Here is a 15,737-nt window from a genome sequence, read left to right as displayed (position 1 = left end):
ATGAGCTCTCGGCCCCAGCCACGGCTCATGACAGGCGCAGAGGTAGGGGCCTCCCAGCCAGCCCTCACTTAGTCCCGCTAGCAAACAGGCAGCAAAGGCGGGGATATTGGCTATAAATCATTTCTAAGCACAGAACGTGGATCTGCCCTTGTCCGGACTCTGCTGGGTCGGGTGTGAGGCCGGCTTGCCGTGTAAACTCCAGCTGTGTGTTTTCAGTGGGATCAGCAGAGCTGGAAATGTACAAGAAAAGGGGAAAGGCCAAGTGAAAGGAGGGGGGGTCGGTTAATTCATGGGCTGGGGGTTGTCTGCTTCGGTAATTACCCGGCTGCTGTGTGTGTCTCTCCCTCGTGTGTACAGGGCGCTGCGCTGGGGTCAGCGCTAAAACGCGGAAACCGGCGGGTCCCGATCCTGCTGTCACCTCAGCGGTGACTTCCGTGGAGTTACTCCGGATTCACCCAGTGTGAGCTGGAGCAGTCAGACCCCTCCCCGCCCCTTCCATCCTGCAGCCCCGCCGGCCGGAGGCCGCGCAAGATCCAGCCCCGGCCCCCACCGCGGTGTTCAGGGCTCTGGCTGGGCGCTGGAGAAGGGCGCGGGGCCCCCTTGGCTACCAGCAGGCGCCGGGAGGCGGCGGATGGCCCGGCTGGCGAGCAGGCAGGGCGCTAACCAGGGTGCTGAGGACGGAGCAGCCCCGCAGGGCTCCGGCCCCCTGCCCCCGGGCGGCCCCGTGGCCGCGCTGGGGCCCGTGGCAGGCGGGGCGCAGCGGAGCGAGCCGGCCCCGGGGCTGGGCAGAGGCGCCCCGGGCTGGCGGGGGGAGCCGGCAGCTGCCCACTCGCTCGGGGAGGAGAGAGGCAGGCGCGTCAGGGGCTGGGGGGAGGCACCGGCAGGCTGCGGAGCGGAGGGAGGCGGGCTCTGCGCGCAGGGCTGGGGAGCGCTCACTCCCCGCCGGCCACGGGCTGCTGGAGCGTCCCGGGTGAGTGGGTCCCGCGGGCAGCCCCGGAGCGGGAGCGGGAGGGGACGGGGCTTGGCACCGCGGCCCTGGCGCATGGGTCCGGGCGCGCAGCGCACCCGCCCCGGGCCTGCTGGAAGATGGGGGCGCATGGGGACGGGCCCCATCCAGGGCTCCGGGTCCGGGGGGCGAGGCGCCCGGCGCGTCCCGCAGCCCCCCGCACCCGACCGCCGGTCGCTGCTGGGAGGGGAAGGAACTTTTGCCCAGAGGGAGCGCGGGTTCGCGTCCCGGCCCGGGGGGAGCAAACCGGGGCGCTCCGATCCTCCCCCTTCCCCCCACCCCGCAAAGCCAGAGGCTGCCCCGGGGGCCCCGTCTGTCCGGGCTCGGGCTCAGGCAGGAGCCGAGCGGCCGGTGCGGGGCTCCTCGGCCCGGCAGGTGACCCCAGTGGTAGGGGTGGGGGTGCCGGGGTCCCTGCGTGCCCCGCTGGGTTGTGCACGGCGCTGGGCGCTGCCTCCGGGCGCATGGACCCGCCGGCAGCGCCCCGGGCTAATGGCAAAGCGAGTCCGGGATCCCCCTGATCCCCCCAGCCGCTCGCCCGCCTGGCGCACCCGGGTTACTCCGGGCCAAGCTGCGCCCGTGCAACTCCCGCTGTGTGTCCCCGCGGCGCTGCTCCGGCCCCTGCCCACTACAGCAGGGAAGCGACGCCGGCCCCTCACCGTCCCCTCGCGGCTGCGGCCAGCGGCCGGGACACACGCGAGGCGCTGGGGGCCGAGCCGGGGAACGTGCCTCTCCTGCGGGTGCGGGGCTGGGACAGGGCACGCGGGGCTCAGCCAGAACTAGGGAGCCGCAAAGCCCCTCGGGGAGCCCCCATCCTGGGCTGGCGACCCGCCCCCTCTCCCTGCAGCCGGCGGGGCTCAGCTCCCAGTGCCCGGAGCCCCGCACAGCCCAGCCCGCCTGCCCGGGCTGGAGACAGATCCGGGACACGTTCCCCAGCGGCTGCCCGCGGCCGAGCCCCGGCAGAAGGACGCCCCAGCTCCGCCGCGCGGGGGGCAGCTGGGCAGAGCCTGTCCTGGGCTGGGCTGCGTCCCCGCTCGCTCCGCCTCGCACACACCGGTGTTTGCACCCCGGAGCGGCGAGGGGAGCTGGGGCTCCGGGCTGCAGACCCGCTGCGCCAGGCGGCGTTTGCCTTGGGGGTCTCCTGTCCTGTGCATGTGCCAGAATCACAAGAAAATCGCCGGGGGAGGGGGGCGGGGGGCTGCCTGCTGGACCCTCTGCCCCGCTAATGCGTCCCTCCCTGGGCGCCTTGGGGCTCCCCCCCCGCCTGCCGCTTGCCTGCCCCTGGCCATGGCCGGGCGCTCCGGGCACATCCCCCAGCTCTGCTCGGATACCCCTGTCAGCGCTGTCCCGGAAAAGGCACCGGCGCCCCCTGCACCCCACATTTCCCCACAACCGGACCTTGCAGGCAGGCCAGCAAGCTGGCACCCCACAGCTGGAGCCCCTGCACATTCCCTGCTCGGGAAACCCCCCCGGGGTGTATTCACAGACACGCCCTGCAACAGCAAATACACCCCGGGCACCTCACCCACCTCCCGGACACGGCACGGACACCCCAGGGCACATTGTACACCCCGGGCACCTCGCCCACCCCCCGACACGGCACGTACACCCCATGGCACATTGTACACCCCGGGCACCTCGCCCACCCGCCGACACGGCACGGACACCCCACGGCACATTGTATGCCCCGGGCACCTCGCCCACCCCCCGACACGGCACAGACACCCCACGGCACATTGTACACCCCGGGCACCTCGCCCACCCGCCGACACGGCACGTACACCCCAGGGCACATTGTACACCCCGGGCACCTCGCCCACCCCCCGACACGGCACGTACACCCCAGGGCACATTGTACACCCCAGGCACCTCGCCCACCCCCCGACACGGCACGTACACCCCAGGGCACATTGTACACCCTGGGCACCTCGCCCACCCCCCGACACGGCACGTACACCCCAGGGCACATTGTACATCCCGGGCACCTCGCCCACCCGCCGAGACGGCACGTACACCCCAGGGCACATTGTACGCCCCGGGCACCTCGCCTACCCCCCGACACGGCACAGACACCCCACGGCACATTGTACACCCCGGGCACCTCGCCCACCCGCCGACACGGCACGTACAGCCCAGGGCACATTGTACACCCCGGGCACCTCGCCCACCCGCCAACACGGCATGTACACCCCACGGCACATTGTACAGCCCGGGCACCTCGACTGTGCCTCCCTTCACATGCAGAGACGCCAGCCAGAATTGGCGTGAGACCTGTTCCTGGGGCAGTGCTGGGAAGGGACTCTGGGGGGCTGGACAGCGCGTCCATCTCTCCAGATCTGTCCATCCTTGTGGGCTCACAACTCCTCACCCTCAGCAGCTGCGAACAAGGGAGACAATCAGGTGGAGCAGGTGCCCTGTCGTGCGGGGGGGGGGGGGGGGAGGGGCTCTATGAGACCATCATGATCCTGTTACACTGGGGGCTGTCTGTGTCTCAGAGCTCAGTGCCCACCCTGCATTCCAGGCCCCAGGCTCTCCTCCCACACTGCCCCATGGGAAGTCCCTGTGGCCAACTCCAGCTGGGCACTGGCCATAGGGAGAGCATGGCCATGCCCATCCCCACCACCTCGGGCCTGGAGCAGTGATGCAGGCCCTGACTGGGCTGAGCAGAGTCTTCCTTGATGACTTTTTTCTGCAGGAGCAATGCGGGGATCAGGGGCTCCCCAAGGGGCCCAGAGCTAGAAGGGGCAGCCTGGAGGCTGTGGGTCGCCCCTGCAATCCAGCTCCTGCCCCGCACCCTGCTCCCCTTGTGATACACTGAGGCTCCAGAGCCAGGTTCTCTCCAAGCCCCAAGGTCCTGCAACAGCCAGGCCAGGCGCAAAGTGACTCTATGAGCCCAGGGAGCGGGCAGAGCCCTCAGGGTTCGGGAAGGGTCGGGGACACAGTCCGGGCTGAGTGGATGGGTGTGCTTGCTGGGATTGTTCTGGGCTGGCTCTGAGCCCAGACTAGGGGCTGCATGCACCAGACTGGAAATAAGGTGTAACTTTTTAACCATGAGGGTGATGAATCAGTGGAAGAACTTCCCCAGGGTCCTGGTGGATCCTCCATCACTTAACATCGTTAAATCCAGAGGGGAGGTTTTTCTAACTCTGCTCTAGGAATTAGCCTGCGGCAGGTCTCTGTCCTGTGTTATGCAGGAGGTCAGACTAGACAATCACAGGGATCCCCTCTGGCCTTGCAATCGGTGAGGAGCTGCAGCTTGTGTGCAAAAATCCGTGTTTGTCTGAAACCTCTTCCCTGTCCGGCCCCCCTACATGGCGCAGCGCTGACAGGGGGGCAGGGGCAGGGCTGGCTGAGTTCACAGCACTGTGTAAATACGCCACCGTCCTATCCTCCCCAGCGCGGGCATTGCTGGCGCGGTGACTGGCAGGGCTGGGTTAGGCAACAGAAGCGTTTCCTGGGGGCCGTGGCAGACGTCCGGTTGCCTGGGGGTTTTACACCTAGATTGGACCCTATTCCAGGAAATGGCCAGCCCAGATCAATCCTGCATTGGCAGGGAGACTGCCTGGGTGATGTCATAGGTCTTTCCTCTCTCTAGCAGCTGTCATTCTGTTATTTATGATTATTGCTAAGATTTCTCTTCCTTGTGACTCTCTGGCGACTTGCCAACAGCCTCACTTGTCCAAACCTCGTTCATTCAGAACCTCCTGCTTCCCCCAGGGAGCTGGCGTCCTGCCCCGTCCCCCCATGCGTGGGCTTTACGGAGAACAGCCCTCCCAGATGCCCCATCCCACCCCCAAATTATGCTACTTAATTTTCTGCTCCCCAATTCCAGACCCAGAAGGCCGGGTTCGCCCGGGGGGGGGTGGCATGAGACGTGAGAGGGGAGAGCCACTCTCCCAAGTATTAGCCGCAGCACTCGCCAAAGGAATCGTCTTCCTGATGATGACGCCGTATCAAAGCATTAAATCAAAGCTGAGGGGAGGCTGCAAAGTGACTACAAATGCTCCATCAGCAGCCGGCCCGGCCCGGTGGGGAGGGACAGACTGGTGCTAAGAGCTGAGTTGAGAGCCTGCCTGCATCCTGCTAACGAGCCATTAGCCATAGGCTAACGAGCCTCCCACGACCTCGACCGAGAAGCCTTCTCTGCCTTGCAAAAATGAACTTAATTATCAAGAACCTACAGTGGCTAATTCATATGAGGCAGGGCTAAAATCAATTGAGTGGGGAGGCTGCCTGCTTCCCCGAGAGCAGCAGGAGAACCCTCATCCCCTCGACAGGGGGCTTGCTGCGGTTTGTAGTGGCTGGCCTGTGTTTGTGTTTGAAGCAATGTGGTTGAAGGGGTCTCCCCCTCTGCCCTCCAGCAGCCACAGGCCAGGGACTGACGCTAGTGAATGATGATACAGGTGCAGGGGATCCAAGGCAGCAGTGTTCAGCCGGCAGGTGCCTGGCTTGGGAAGCAAGCTCTAATCTAAATCCAGGCTGCGTCTCCACTAGAGACGTGAGCCGTTTGTAATTGACCGGTTTAAGCCATGCTGAGGTGGCCCACCGTCTGAATCCATTTCATTCGCACGGCCCTCTGGGTACCAATCCCCACCTGCTCCCCTCGCTCCCAGAAGCAGGGCCGGCTGGGAGATCCTGCTGTCGGAGAGTGGGGACGGATCGAACTGTTTCTGCTTTAATCAGTTATTAAATCGGCTGCAAGGCCAGCAGGACTAAGCAGGGAATCGGTGTGTGTAGACCCCAGGCGTTCCCCAAACCTTCCAGCGGCCAGGCCCCAGGGCCCAGGCCAGGCCATGGTAAGAGTGCAAATGTGTGACTGCAGCCGTAACACCCGCTCCCTCAGCTGCTGGAAGCACCGCTTGAGACCAACCTCCCTGGACACTCCCCAAAGCTGCAGGCTTCATTCCAGCTTCAGGTGCTCCCGTGTAGAACAGAAACTGGGTGGAACTGCAATAACCCCTACCCCAGAGCAGCAGGGCTAATGGGGCCGTGCTGCCCTCTAGTGTTTACCTCAGAGCTGGCCCTCCGGTTCAACGAGCGAGTGTAGGCCTAGGGCTTGGTACCGAAGGGAGTCCCTCTGTTCTCCACATGTGCTGGCCAGGACTGTACTCGGAGCACTCTGCCAGGTTAGCTATCCAGGCACGTTACACCAGCAAAGCACTCCAGCCTGGATGCAGCTGATTCCATGGTTTGTGCGAGCAGGGCTTGTATCAGCCCCTCAAGCAAAATACTCTGTAGTGGCAAAAATGCCGTTTTGCAGCTATAGCTGTGTCTACACAAGGAGCTTTTGCCAGCAGGGATCACACCTCATCACACACCCCTGGCTGACACGGCTAAGCTGGCAAAGGCTATCGTGTAGACTTGGCCTCTGTATCCAGGGGCTCACAGAGGGCACAAGGAAATGGAAAATGCTGAGCTGGCTTCCACATTACGATGGAAACAGCCTTCTGAGAACCCAGCTGAGGGCAGTCTCCTCTGCCGGCTGTCTCCTGCTGCAGAGCGGGAGGGATGAGGGGGCATCGATTCATACACTGGGGCAAATAAGGAGCTGGGCATAAGCAGGGGCACTCGCCACGGACTCTGATAGGAGTGGTCTCCATTTACGTGAGGGCTGAATTTGGCCCGTTGTCTGGCCAGGGCATGCCGTGCTCCACCCCGTCCAGGCAGCCAGCAGGGTTCCCTGGCAGCTGCTCAGGCCTGGGAGGGAGCATGCGCAGTCGCTCTGTGGGGACAGAGCGCGGGCAGTCCTGTTGGCATGTAGACGCTGCGAGGGGATGCAGCATGCTCAGTGCAGATGGACTCTGCAGAGAAGTTGGCTGCTGAACCCTAAAAAGGTTTTACCGAGCTCGTGTGAACAGCCGTTTCCAGCAGTTCCAAACTTGGGCAGATTTCCCTGGGGAAGACAAAAGGCGCGTTCCTGACACCAGGGTGCTACTCCCGATCTCCTTGTGAGAAGTGGCTGAATCATTTTTTGCTGAAACATTCAGAAAAGCCCCAAATGGTTAAACTTTGTCAAATTTGTAAGCAGCTGAATACTGGGTCTTATGATGGGACACGTCAGGCAACCTTAAGTCTAGGAACTGCCCATCATCACTGGATGGAATGGGCTGGAGTTAGGAACACGAAACCCTTCTGAAAGGGAAAGGAAGGCGCTGATCTGCATGTTAGATCGGTCATGCATGAGTCATTGGCATCACGGCCGTGCTGTCTGCCCTCACGTCAAACGGTTCTGGGCACATTCCGCTGGCCCGCGAAGGATCAAATCCCTGCTTGTTTCCAGTCACTTAACCCCACAGCCGAGAACGAGGTGCTCCCAGAGGGCGTCGCTCCAGAAAGGCAGGGTGCAATGAGCAATCTCTGGCATGGCCTCCAGTCAAGCTTGTGCCTTTCACTGTTGTAAAGCCCCATCTGGAAATGCAGCCACTCGAATAGGCTGCAACCTGGTGTGCAGGAGCAGAGCCTCAAGAACTGTCTCCCAGGGACCAGTGCAGCTGACGCTTCAGTCAGCCTAGGGTTAAATGTCCCAAGCGATGGGACTTGCACCCATGCCCTGGGGAGACGGTGCAGCAGCCTAAAGCAATGCTCAAAGTTCCCATTCTCACTTTGGGCCTGTGACTCCTAGCCACACCCTCCGTGGGGTTTGCACCCATCCCGTAGTTGCAGACTGTCGGGAATATTCTGCACTGCTTCTGCAGTAGGGAGGCGTCGGAGGTTTATCAGTGTCCTTGGGGGCTTTGTTTGCACAGGTGGAGTTTTGGTGCAGATAGAGCAGGGCTCTGTGCTTGTACAGCACCTAGCACGATGGGGTCCTAGGCCACGACGAGGCTCCCAGGCGCTACAGCAAGGTACCCCAGGTAGTACTGGTGCAAAGAGCAATGTCAGGTTACTACAAGAAGAGGACGGGGATTGACAGGAAGTGAGGGTGCTCCAATGGAAACAGCGTAAGGAGAGGGGAAGCCACCTTTCAGCTGTTTGAGGGGAATCTGTCCCCAGCTGGAGTTTGAGAGGCAGGATGGCCTAGTGGTCAGGGCACTGGCCTAGGACCCAGGAGACCTGGGCTCAATAATCTGCCCTGCCACAGACTCCCCAACTGACTTGGGGCAAGGCACTTAGTGCCTCAGCTCCTCACCCATAAAAGGACCCTGCTAGCACTGCCTTACCTCACTGTGATAATGGGGCCATGTACGTAACGAGGCAGACAGGTGTGAGCAGGAAACCTCCGGGCTGAAAGCTGCAGCTTTGCTAAGTGGTAGCTGGGCTTGTAGCTTCTTTCCTGGCACCTAGCAAATCTCTTTAGCAGCACCAGAGCAGATCTGCTCCCCGGCCAGTTAGCAGAGGTGCCCGCACAGTCCGGTCAGCTCATTGTACCATGAACCCACAGCAGCCAAACACAGGGTCACTCCAGTATCCATCCCAGACCCCACGTGGGTCCCTGAGGCAGAAAAGCAGCCATACGTCTCTGTACAGCTGCCAACTGAAAAGAGCTTAGTTCCATCCAGGGCTCCATTGTATGGGGGGGCTTTTCTACCGTGGCTGGGTGGTGCCCACGGTGTGTCATGCGGCTATTCCAGCCAGGCTGGGGCGAGCTGCCAGCTGGCTTTGTCCCCTCTGGCTGTCTGGCCAGCAGTTGGCAGACAGGAGCCCTGGATCCTTCTAGCAAGTGGGAAGCAGGATGGTTGTAAGTCTGTCTGAAGCTGCTGTGGTGTAAAGTGTGTGTGTGTGTGTGTGTGTGTGTGCACAATCGCACACTGAGCGTGGGGTGAGCGTGTGAGAGGTAGACTAGGTGTGCGGGAGGTGCAGGAGAGAGAAAGAGCCGGCTTGTATTTATCAGTCTAATTATTTCCCTGAGTGGATCCATGACTAATCCTGCGAAGGCAGCTGGTGAGCGGGGGCCAGGAACACAGCCCTGGGCACCCACTTTTGGTTCTGGCTGCCAGGATTCTGCATGTGTTGGCCTGTATCCATCTGGGTCAAACTGGAGTGTCCCGCGCAGTCCCACGTGGCCTGCTGCACTTCATCCCTACAGTCATCTCCCTTTGGCCCCAGAGACAAGCTCACCTCGTCATCGTATGCGCCATAGGCTTCCGTGGGGATTGTGCAGGGAGATTGGGGCCTGAAAGTGATGTCAGTGGAGTTAATCCTGATTTACACCACTGCAAGTGAGAGCAGAATCTGGCCCATGATTTGCATCTCAATAGCAATTCCTTTCCCCTGCCCCATCACCGCCTCTGGTGAGTGTGACATGGTTCCCTTCGGGCCTGACTGCGCCAGCAAAGACTAGGGCTAATCACAAGAGCAAGGTTACCCCAACGCTCCTTGCCCCAGGCGCTGGGTAAGGCTGTCAAGGAGTCCCTGGGCGATGCTCTGGAACTGCTCCCCATGAAGCCAGGCAGGACTCTGGGGAAGTCTCCTCTCTGGGAGCAGCCTGTCTGCAGGACACACAGCTCACCCGGCTCCACCTTCCTGGGTCTGACCTCGGAGCATTCAGCCTCCTCTGCCCCTCCGTGCCCTTCCCACAGCGAGTCTGCCCAGGCGGGGCTCCTGGGGAAGCCAGAGGGTCCTGCCCCCCAACTCTGCAGTCAGACGGGACTCTCAGCCAGCCAGTAACACAGAAGGTTTATTAGACGACAGGAACATGGTCTAACACAGAGCTTGTAGGTGCAGAGAACAGGACTCCTCAGCCGGGTCCATTTTGGGGGGCAGTGAGCCAGACAACCCCGTCTGCCCTTCACTCCATGTCCCAGCCAGCCCCAAACTGAAACTCCCTCCAGCCCCCCCTCCTCTGGGCTTTGTCCCTTTCCCGGGCCAGGAGGTCACCTGATTCCTTTGTTCTCCAACCCTTTAGCTCTCACCTTGCAGGGGGGAAGGGCCCAGGCCATCAGTTGCCAGGAAACAGGGTGTCGGCCATTCTCTGTGTCCAGACCCCTGCACACACCTGCCCTCTAGGGCTCTGCAATGATCATACACCCTTATCCCACCCCCTAGATACTTAAGAACTGCATAGGGTAAACTGAGGCACCCCCACACTATTCAGAGGAAATATTAAGAACAGTCCCACTTCGTCACAAAGGCCTCTGCATTGGCTCTCAGCCCATCTCACTGTGTCTCTCCTTCCCGGCCAGGTGGCACCTGATCCTAGGAGTCCGGCCCACAGCACTGGATGAGAATTCTGCTGTGGTCTAGAGCGCACTGATCCAGCCCGGCAGCATGGACTTTGTAATGAAGCAAGCGTTAGGGGGTAAGTCTGTTTTTCATATTTGGATCGTGCCCGCCTGCCTGCCCCACGCCCTCCTGGCTGGGTGTCTGAGAAGGGGCCCCACACTGAGGAGAGCTTGGCCTAGGACTGTCTCAAAGGCTGCTGCTAAAGGGGGAGACCCATGTGGATTGTTTCTCTCTGTCTACGTGCCACCTGGGTGCCAGGAGCCAGGTGTGGGGAGTTCTCCCAGGGGAGCCGAGCCCAGCTGTGGCCCCATGCACCAGCTCCCCAGTCTCTCTCTAACGGCGGTGCTGCTATTCCCTCGCGTCCCGTCCCGTGAAAGAGCCAGAAGCAGCAGGGATCCTGGACCCCTGGCATCAGGCTGGCGGGCCAGGAAGTGCCTGGAATACCTGGAGAGCTGACAAACCCTCCAACCCAGCCCGCCCCCGCTCCAGCAATAGCCCCGCTCACTCACGCTGGGGGTCCGGCAGCTCGACTCTGCTGGGAATGGAGCCCGCAGCTTTGAGACCCTGGGAAGTCCCCGGTATAACTCACCGGCGAGCCCCAGGCAGGCAGCCGGGGGTGGGTGCTAGCCACACGGAAGGGCTAGATAACGACAGGCTGAGGACAGCTGTAGCAGGACAGAGGTGGCAGCTGTTTTAATCCCTGACCTGTTTCATACTCAGAGCTCTGGCATCACACACTGAGGGGAACACCCGGTGGGGTTCTGATTTTCCTGCTGCCAGGTGGGGCCGTTAGCCACCAGCCTCGCTGACTGGCTGGCGTTTTCCCTTGTCACTCTGGCTAGTGGAGTTGGTTTGTGCTGGGGTCCTAGCGAAGGGACTTGCCTGGCCCCTGTGACTCTTGTATCTGAGCCCCTCCCAGTCTGTAATGGATTTACCCTCCCAGCCCCCTGGAAAGACAGGCCAGGGCTTTGATTCCCATTGAACAGACTTGCCCACGGTAGCTCAGGGTGGCAGAGCTGAGACTTGACCTCAGTCCCACTGGGCTGCCCTCCCCTGAGCAGCCCCTGGCTGATCGGGAATCGCTGTCTGGTTGAGTCATTGTAGCTTTACAGTGATGTGAAGGGCCCTGGGGAGGCAGCTCCCTTCCCCGTGGAGTCACAGGAGACACTAAACTGGGTGGTTTGCAGAGCCCAGGGGCCTGGCATGGTCAGCGACACGGGGACAGCCCAGCAGCTATGTAAGAATAAACCAACCCCCCTGGATTCTCCGGGGGAAGAGCAGGGCACCTGGCACCGAAGGAGAGTGCAGTGACAGGGGAGGCCGGGGAGGGGCAGGACACAGCAGAGAGAGCAGCCAATGGGGCTGGGGCTGCAAGCACGGCCCGGAGCATCGGCCGAGGGGCAGAGCAGAGCCACAGGACATGACGGTGGGCCGCGGGTGTCTGAGAGGAGACGGCCACGCTGCTGCCCTGCCCCACGGGGAAAGCCCCCTGCCGGCAGTCCAGAGACCCAGCTCCCTAGGACAGGAAGAACTGGAACACCCGGAACCCAGCACCTTCCCCCATGGCATCTCTGCCGTTCTCCCCACAGCGAGCTCAGCCCCAGCCCAGCCCCCAGGCCGCTGCCACGCGCTGCCCTCCTGGCTCTAGGCTGCACCACTGGCCTCTCTGTCCTGGCCGAGGGGCCAGCCGGGAGCAGCTCCAGCTGGGAGAGCTGGTCCCTGCATGGGGAGGCTGCTAGGCAGGGACCAGCACACTGCACCAGGGATTGCTGGGCACCAGGCTGGGTGCTCAGGGTGCTCCGAGGGCTCGCCCTCTCTGCAGGGGGTGCCCCAGCTCCGCTCTGTCTGCTCCCCGGCCCCAGGCCTGATGCTGTATGCGTGTGGGGCAGGAGGGGGGCGGGGTGCTCTGTATCAGCAGTGGGTGGCATGTTGCCAGGGCTGCTAGCCTGATGGGGCCTCGCGAGACATGGTCACACCCAGCCTTCTGCTGCTGCTTCCAGCCTGGTGCCCCCGGGGCACTCCCCGGCATGGGCACTGGCTGCCCCACCTCCCGCTGGGCCCTGGGCCTGCCCTCTCCCAGGTACGCCCCACGCCGCACTGTGGGTCTGCAGCACAGCCTCGCCCCCTTGCCCAGCACTGCCGGCAGTAGCCCCCCAGCGGTCTCTGTGCTGGTCCTCACTGGCTGGGTGCCAGGGGAGCCTGGCATCTGCAGCCGCTGGGCAGCTCCACTGTGGAAGGGGGAGCCCCTCAGCCTGGCCCTGGCACAGAAGGTGGCAGGAAAGGCCCCAGGGGGCCTGCTCGCTCTGGGGCCGTGCTGGGCCCAGGACAGGGATCTGGCTGCACGTCCGGGGACCCGTCTGCCTTGGCACCTCGCTAGCTCACGACTGGTCTGCTCAGGTTCTTGCCTTTGCATTCGTGGGGGACAAAACTTCACCACCAGCTCCGTGGGCTTTGCAGGGAGGGTCTGGCAGTGCACCTGGGCGCCCACCCAGAAGCTCCCGGGGGGGTCCACGTTCCCATCCAGAGAGGTGTGGGGGGTCTCTCCCCACCTGGGGGGTCTCCACTCGTGACCTGCGGCTCCGGGGTTCCATGCTGAGTGACTTGCACAGCTCTGTGGCTCACGTCTCTGCCCGGCACCGGGCCAGACCTGCCGCGGCCCCTCCCGGGAGAAGGCACTTGAGCTGAGCCGTGGGTCGCCTGTTTGCTCGCTGCTCCCATTGCTAACCTGTAAACTCGCTGTCTCCACTGCCAAAACACATCAATCTGCCTCCCATCAGAGCAGGGAGGGGCGAGGGGAGCCGCTCCTTGGGCCACAGCCTGGCTGCCCCCTCCCCTCTGGCTGTCCCCTGGCCCGGCTCCCTGCATCCCCGCTCCTTTGGCATTAGCTGCCACTGATGCTTGGCCACGTTGTCCCTTTGCCATCACCCACGTCTGGCTGCCTCCTCGCTGGCCCTGCCCAGCTCCGAGGCTGTGGGACGCACCCCGAGGGAGCCCCTCTAGCCCTGCCCAGGGTAAGACTGTTCCCTCCTGGACATTTCCTTACCCTTTGTCCAGGCTGGACTGCCTTTACCAGGCCCTGAGGCTCCCCGTCCCCCGCCAAACGGGCTGTGTCTGCACGTGGGGGCTGCTTTGCAATCGTGTCCCCAGTTCAGCTTCTCGAAGGGGAGCCCAGCTAGGAAGGGGTGGTCCCAGCCGAGGCCTGCACACAGCCCCCCCTGCCCATGCCGCCTCCAAACTGCACCGGCTGGGTGCCCTGCCAGGGCTCATTGCAACCCGGGAGCCAGCGAACGTGCTGCCCACAATCACCCCCGAGTCCTCTCTCCTGGCTACTGCTTCCCAAGGGAGGGGGTGTCTGTGTGGCAGGCTGCGGCCTTGGGATGTCTCAGGGGCAGGGGCCTGTGCAGAATCTCCCACGGATCTTCCCAGCCTTTCCAGGCGCCGTGTCACCCTTGCCTGCCCTCCTGCTCTTGGCGGAGCCTCCCTCCCTCCATTGACGCGCCTGTAATTCCTCGGCTGAAGGGCAAGGGCCAGACCCAGCCTGGCGCAGAGCCCCGTCCGTCCCACAGCCTGGCTCTGCCGCGGAGCAGGGCTCTTTGTTCAGAGCCATGCTGCAGCCAGTTTGAAAACCAATCAGCAGGCGCCAGGTGCGGGCACTGCCCCCTGCGTAGCAGAGGGGGATTCCCCGAGACGCTGTCTTGGGAGCCTCGCTGGCACCCCGCCGCCCTGCAGCTGCGCCTCAGTGACAGGAGAGAGCTGGGTTCCCAGCCCACCAGCCTGCGCTGCTGAATGCCTGGCCCCGGTGCTGGGCACGTAGCCGTAGCTGGCGCTTCCCAGGCTCACTCCAGGGTTACTCTGTGCCCCAAGCCCCTCGGGTGCCAGTATGCGGGGTCCTGGCAGTCCAGCTACGAGTCAGGGCTCCTGCTGGTCTCCAGGCCAGGCCCCGTGAGTGCTGGGAGACCCAGCCCCAGACGCCCTGGGTAGATCCTGTTCTCCGGGCCTCCCTGCCCCAGCTGCCGGATGGGGTACAGCCCTGCCTGGCCCCCAGGGGCGTTGTGGGATAAATACAGCGCGGCTGCTGGGCAGACAGGAAAGAGGGACAGACAGGGAGATACGTCAGTCCCGCCTGTGACACGCTCACTCGCACTGGTGTAAATGACTGCACTGGAGGGGGGGCAGGGCAGCCCCAGGCCTCTGGTGAGCTGCAGCCGCGTCTCATTCCCTAGTCACCTTCCTGCCTCGCCCAGTTCTGCCCCTCCTGGCTGCGGCCAGGCGGGGGGCAGCAGGGGATGGCGCCAGGCAGCTATTGGAGGGGGGCATCCCCGAGCCCCGGCTGCAGCCTTGCTCCCCTTCCCATGCTGCCTGGTGTGTCCTGTGCAGGGGCCACCAAGGACATGGGGAAGATGCTGGGTGGCGAGGAAGAGAAGGATCCCGACGCTCAGAAGAAGGAGGAGGAGCGGCAAGAAGCCCTTCGCCAGCAGGAAGAGGAGCGGAAGGCCAAGCACGCCAGGATGGAAGCCGAGAGGGAGAAGGTCCGGCAACAAATCCGGGATAAGGTGGGTGAGGCGGGGCGGCGGGGCTGGAGTGTGGCTGTGTCACACAGACGGTGCCCAGCCACAGCCTGATGGGCCCGTGCGGGAGTGGGGGGAGCCCTGTGCGGAGATGGCTGGGGGGCTGGCGCTGTGCTCAAGCTGGGGCCATAGCAGGGCCGAGTAGAGAGGGACTCCCTGCTCTGGGCAGTCACGGGGCCACCCCGGCAGCTGCTGCTCCCTCCCGCTGCTGCAAACACCCCGGAGCTGGCTCAGCGCCCCTCTGCCCCCTCCCAGTGCCAGACTGTGGACAGCCCCATGGGGCGGGGCTCGAGTGACTCCGGCTCAGCCAGACATGCAGCAGTTCTGCAGGAACCTCCCATACGACACCCCTGAACGCCGCTCGCCTCGTTCGCCCCTCCTGGCCCTGTGCTGAGCATGCTGCCCACGCTGCTCCTGGCCCTGTTCTGTCTCCCCGTCCCGCCTGGGCTCTGAGACCGGTAGGCTTGTGGTGCAGAGGGTGGTGGTTTAGGGCATCTGGGCTCCACCAGCGAGTGGAACTGAGCCCGGAGCCAGGCAGGGGAACTGACCAGGCTAGTTTCGAAGTGCAAAAAGCAAAGGAACTGCTCTCTGAGCTCTGTGGGGTGGGGCAGAACCGGCCCCCAGGCACCTGGTGCTCTGCCCCGCCGGACGGGGTGGGAGCAATAGGGTTTTTCAATGGGCACAGAGGGGAGGGCTTGTGGCTGCAGGGATTTCATCTGACCGCTCTCTGACTGCGTAGCTCCCATGCAACCGCCAGCCCTCTGCGTCCCAAGGGCCGCGACTTCCACCTGTAACGAGAAGGGCGGCAGGTCCCATGTCAATGAAGGAGACGGTGTGTCCTGCACACACGGCGTCGGGGAGGCCATGGGGTGCAGAGTTCTGTGCACTGGACCACTGACTCCCTGCCCGGGGGCCTGCCTGATCCCGGCTCGTCCCTTCGGCAGTGTGCTGAGCTCCAAGGGGAGGTCAGTGTCCTGTCCTGTGCTCGCTGCCACTGATCCCTG

The 15,737-nt window shown here is 63.3% G+C and overlaps 1 protein-coding gene across 2 annotated transcripts in view; it reads left to right on the top strand.

Moving 5' to 3' along the window:
* CPLX2 (complexin 2) overlaps positions 1–15,737 on the top strand; it is a 70,183-nt gene that overhangs the window by 47,961 nt on the left and 6,485 nt on the right. The window contains exons 1-3 of one of the 2 annotated variants that reach the window (XM_037907846.2): positions 846–970; positions 10,126–10,241; positions 14,543–14,718. In XM_037907846.2, the coding sequence (XP_037763774.1) occupies positions 10,211–10,241; positions 14,543–14,718 (207 nt within the window). In that variant the 5' untranslated portion in view covers positions 846–970; positions 10,126–10,210. Of the gene's footprint in view, positions 1–845; positions 971–10,125; positions 10,242–14,542; positions 14,719–15,737 lie in introns of those variants that run through there. The other variant, XM_037907847.2, reaches the window with a different exon arrangement.

Source organism: Chelonia mydas, chromosome 8, assembly GCF_015237465.2.
Source record: "Chelonia mydas isolate rCheMyd1 chromosome 8, rCheMyd1.pri.v2, whole genome shotgun sequence".
In the NCBI taxonomy this organism is placed as follows: domain Eukaryota; kingdom Metazoa; phylum Chordata; order Testudines; family Cheloniidae; genus Chelonia; species Chelonia mydas.
Note: the sequence above shows the minus strand (reverse complement) of the source record. Positions and strands in the feature narration are given on the sequence as shown.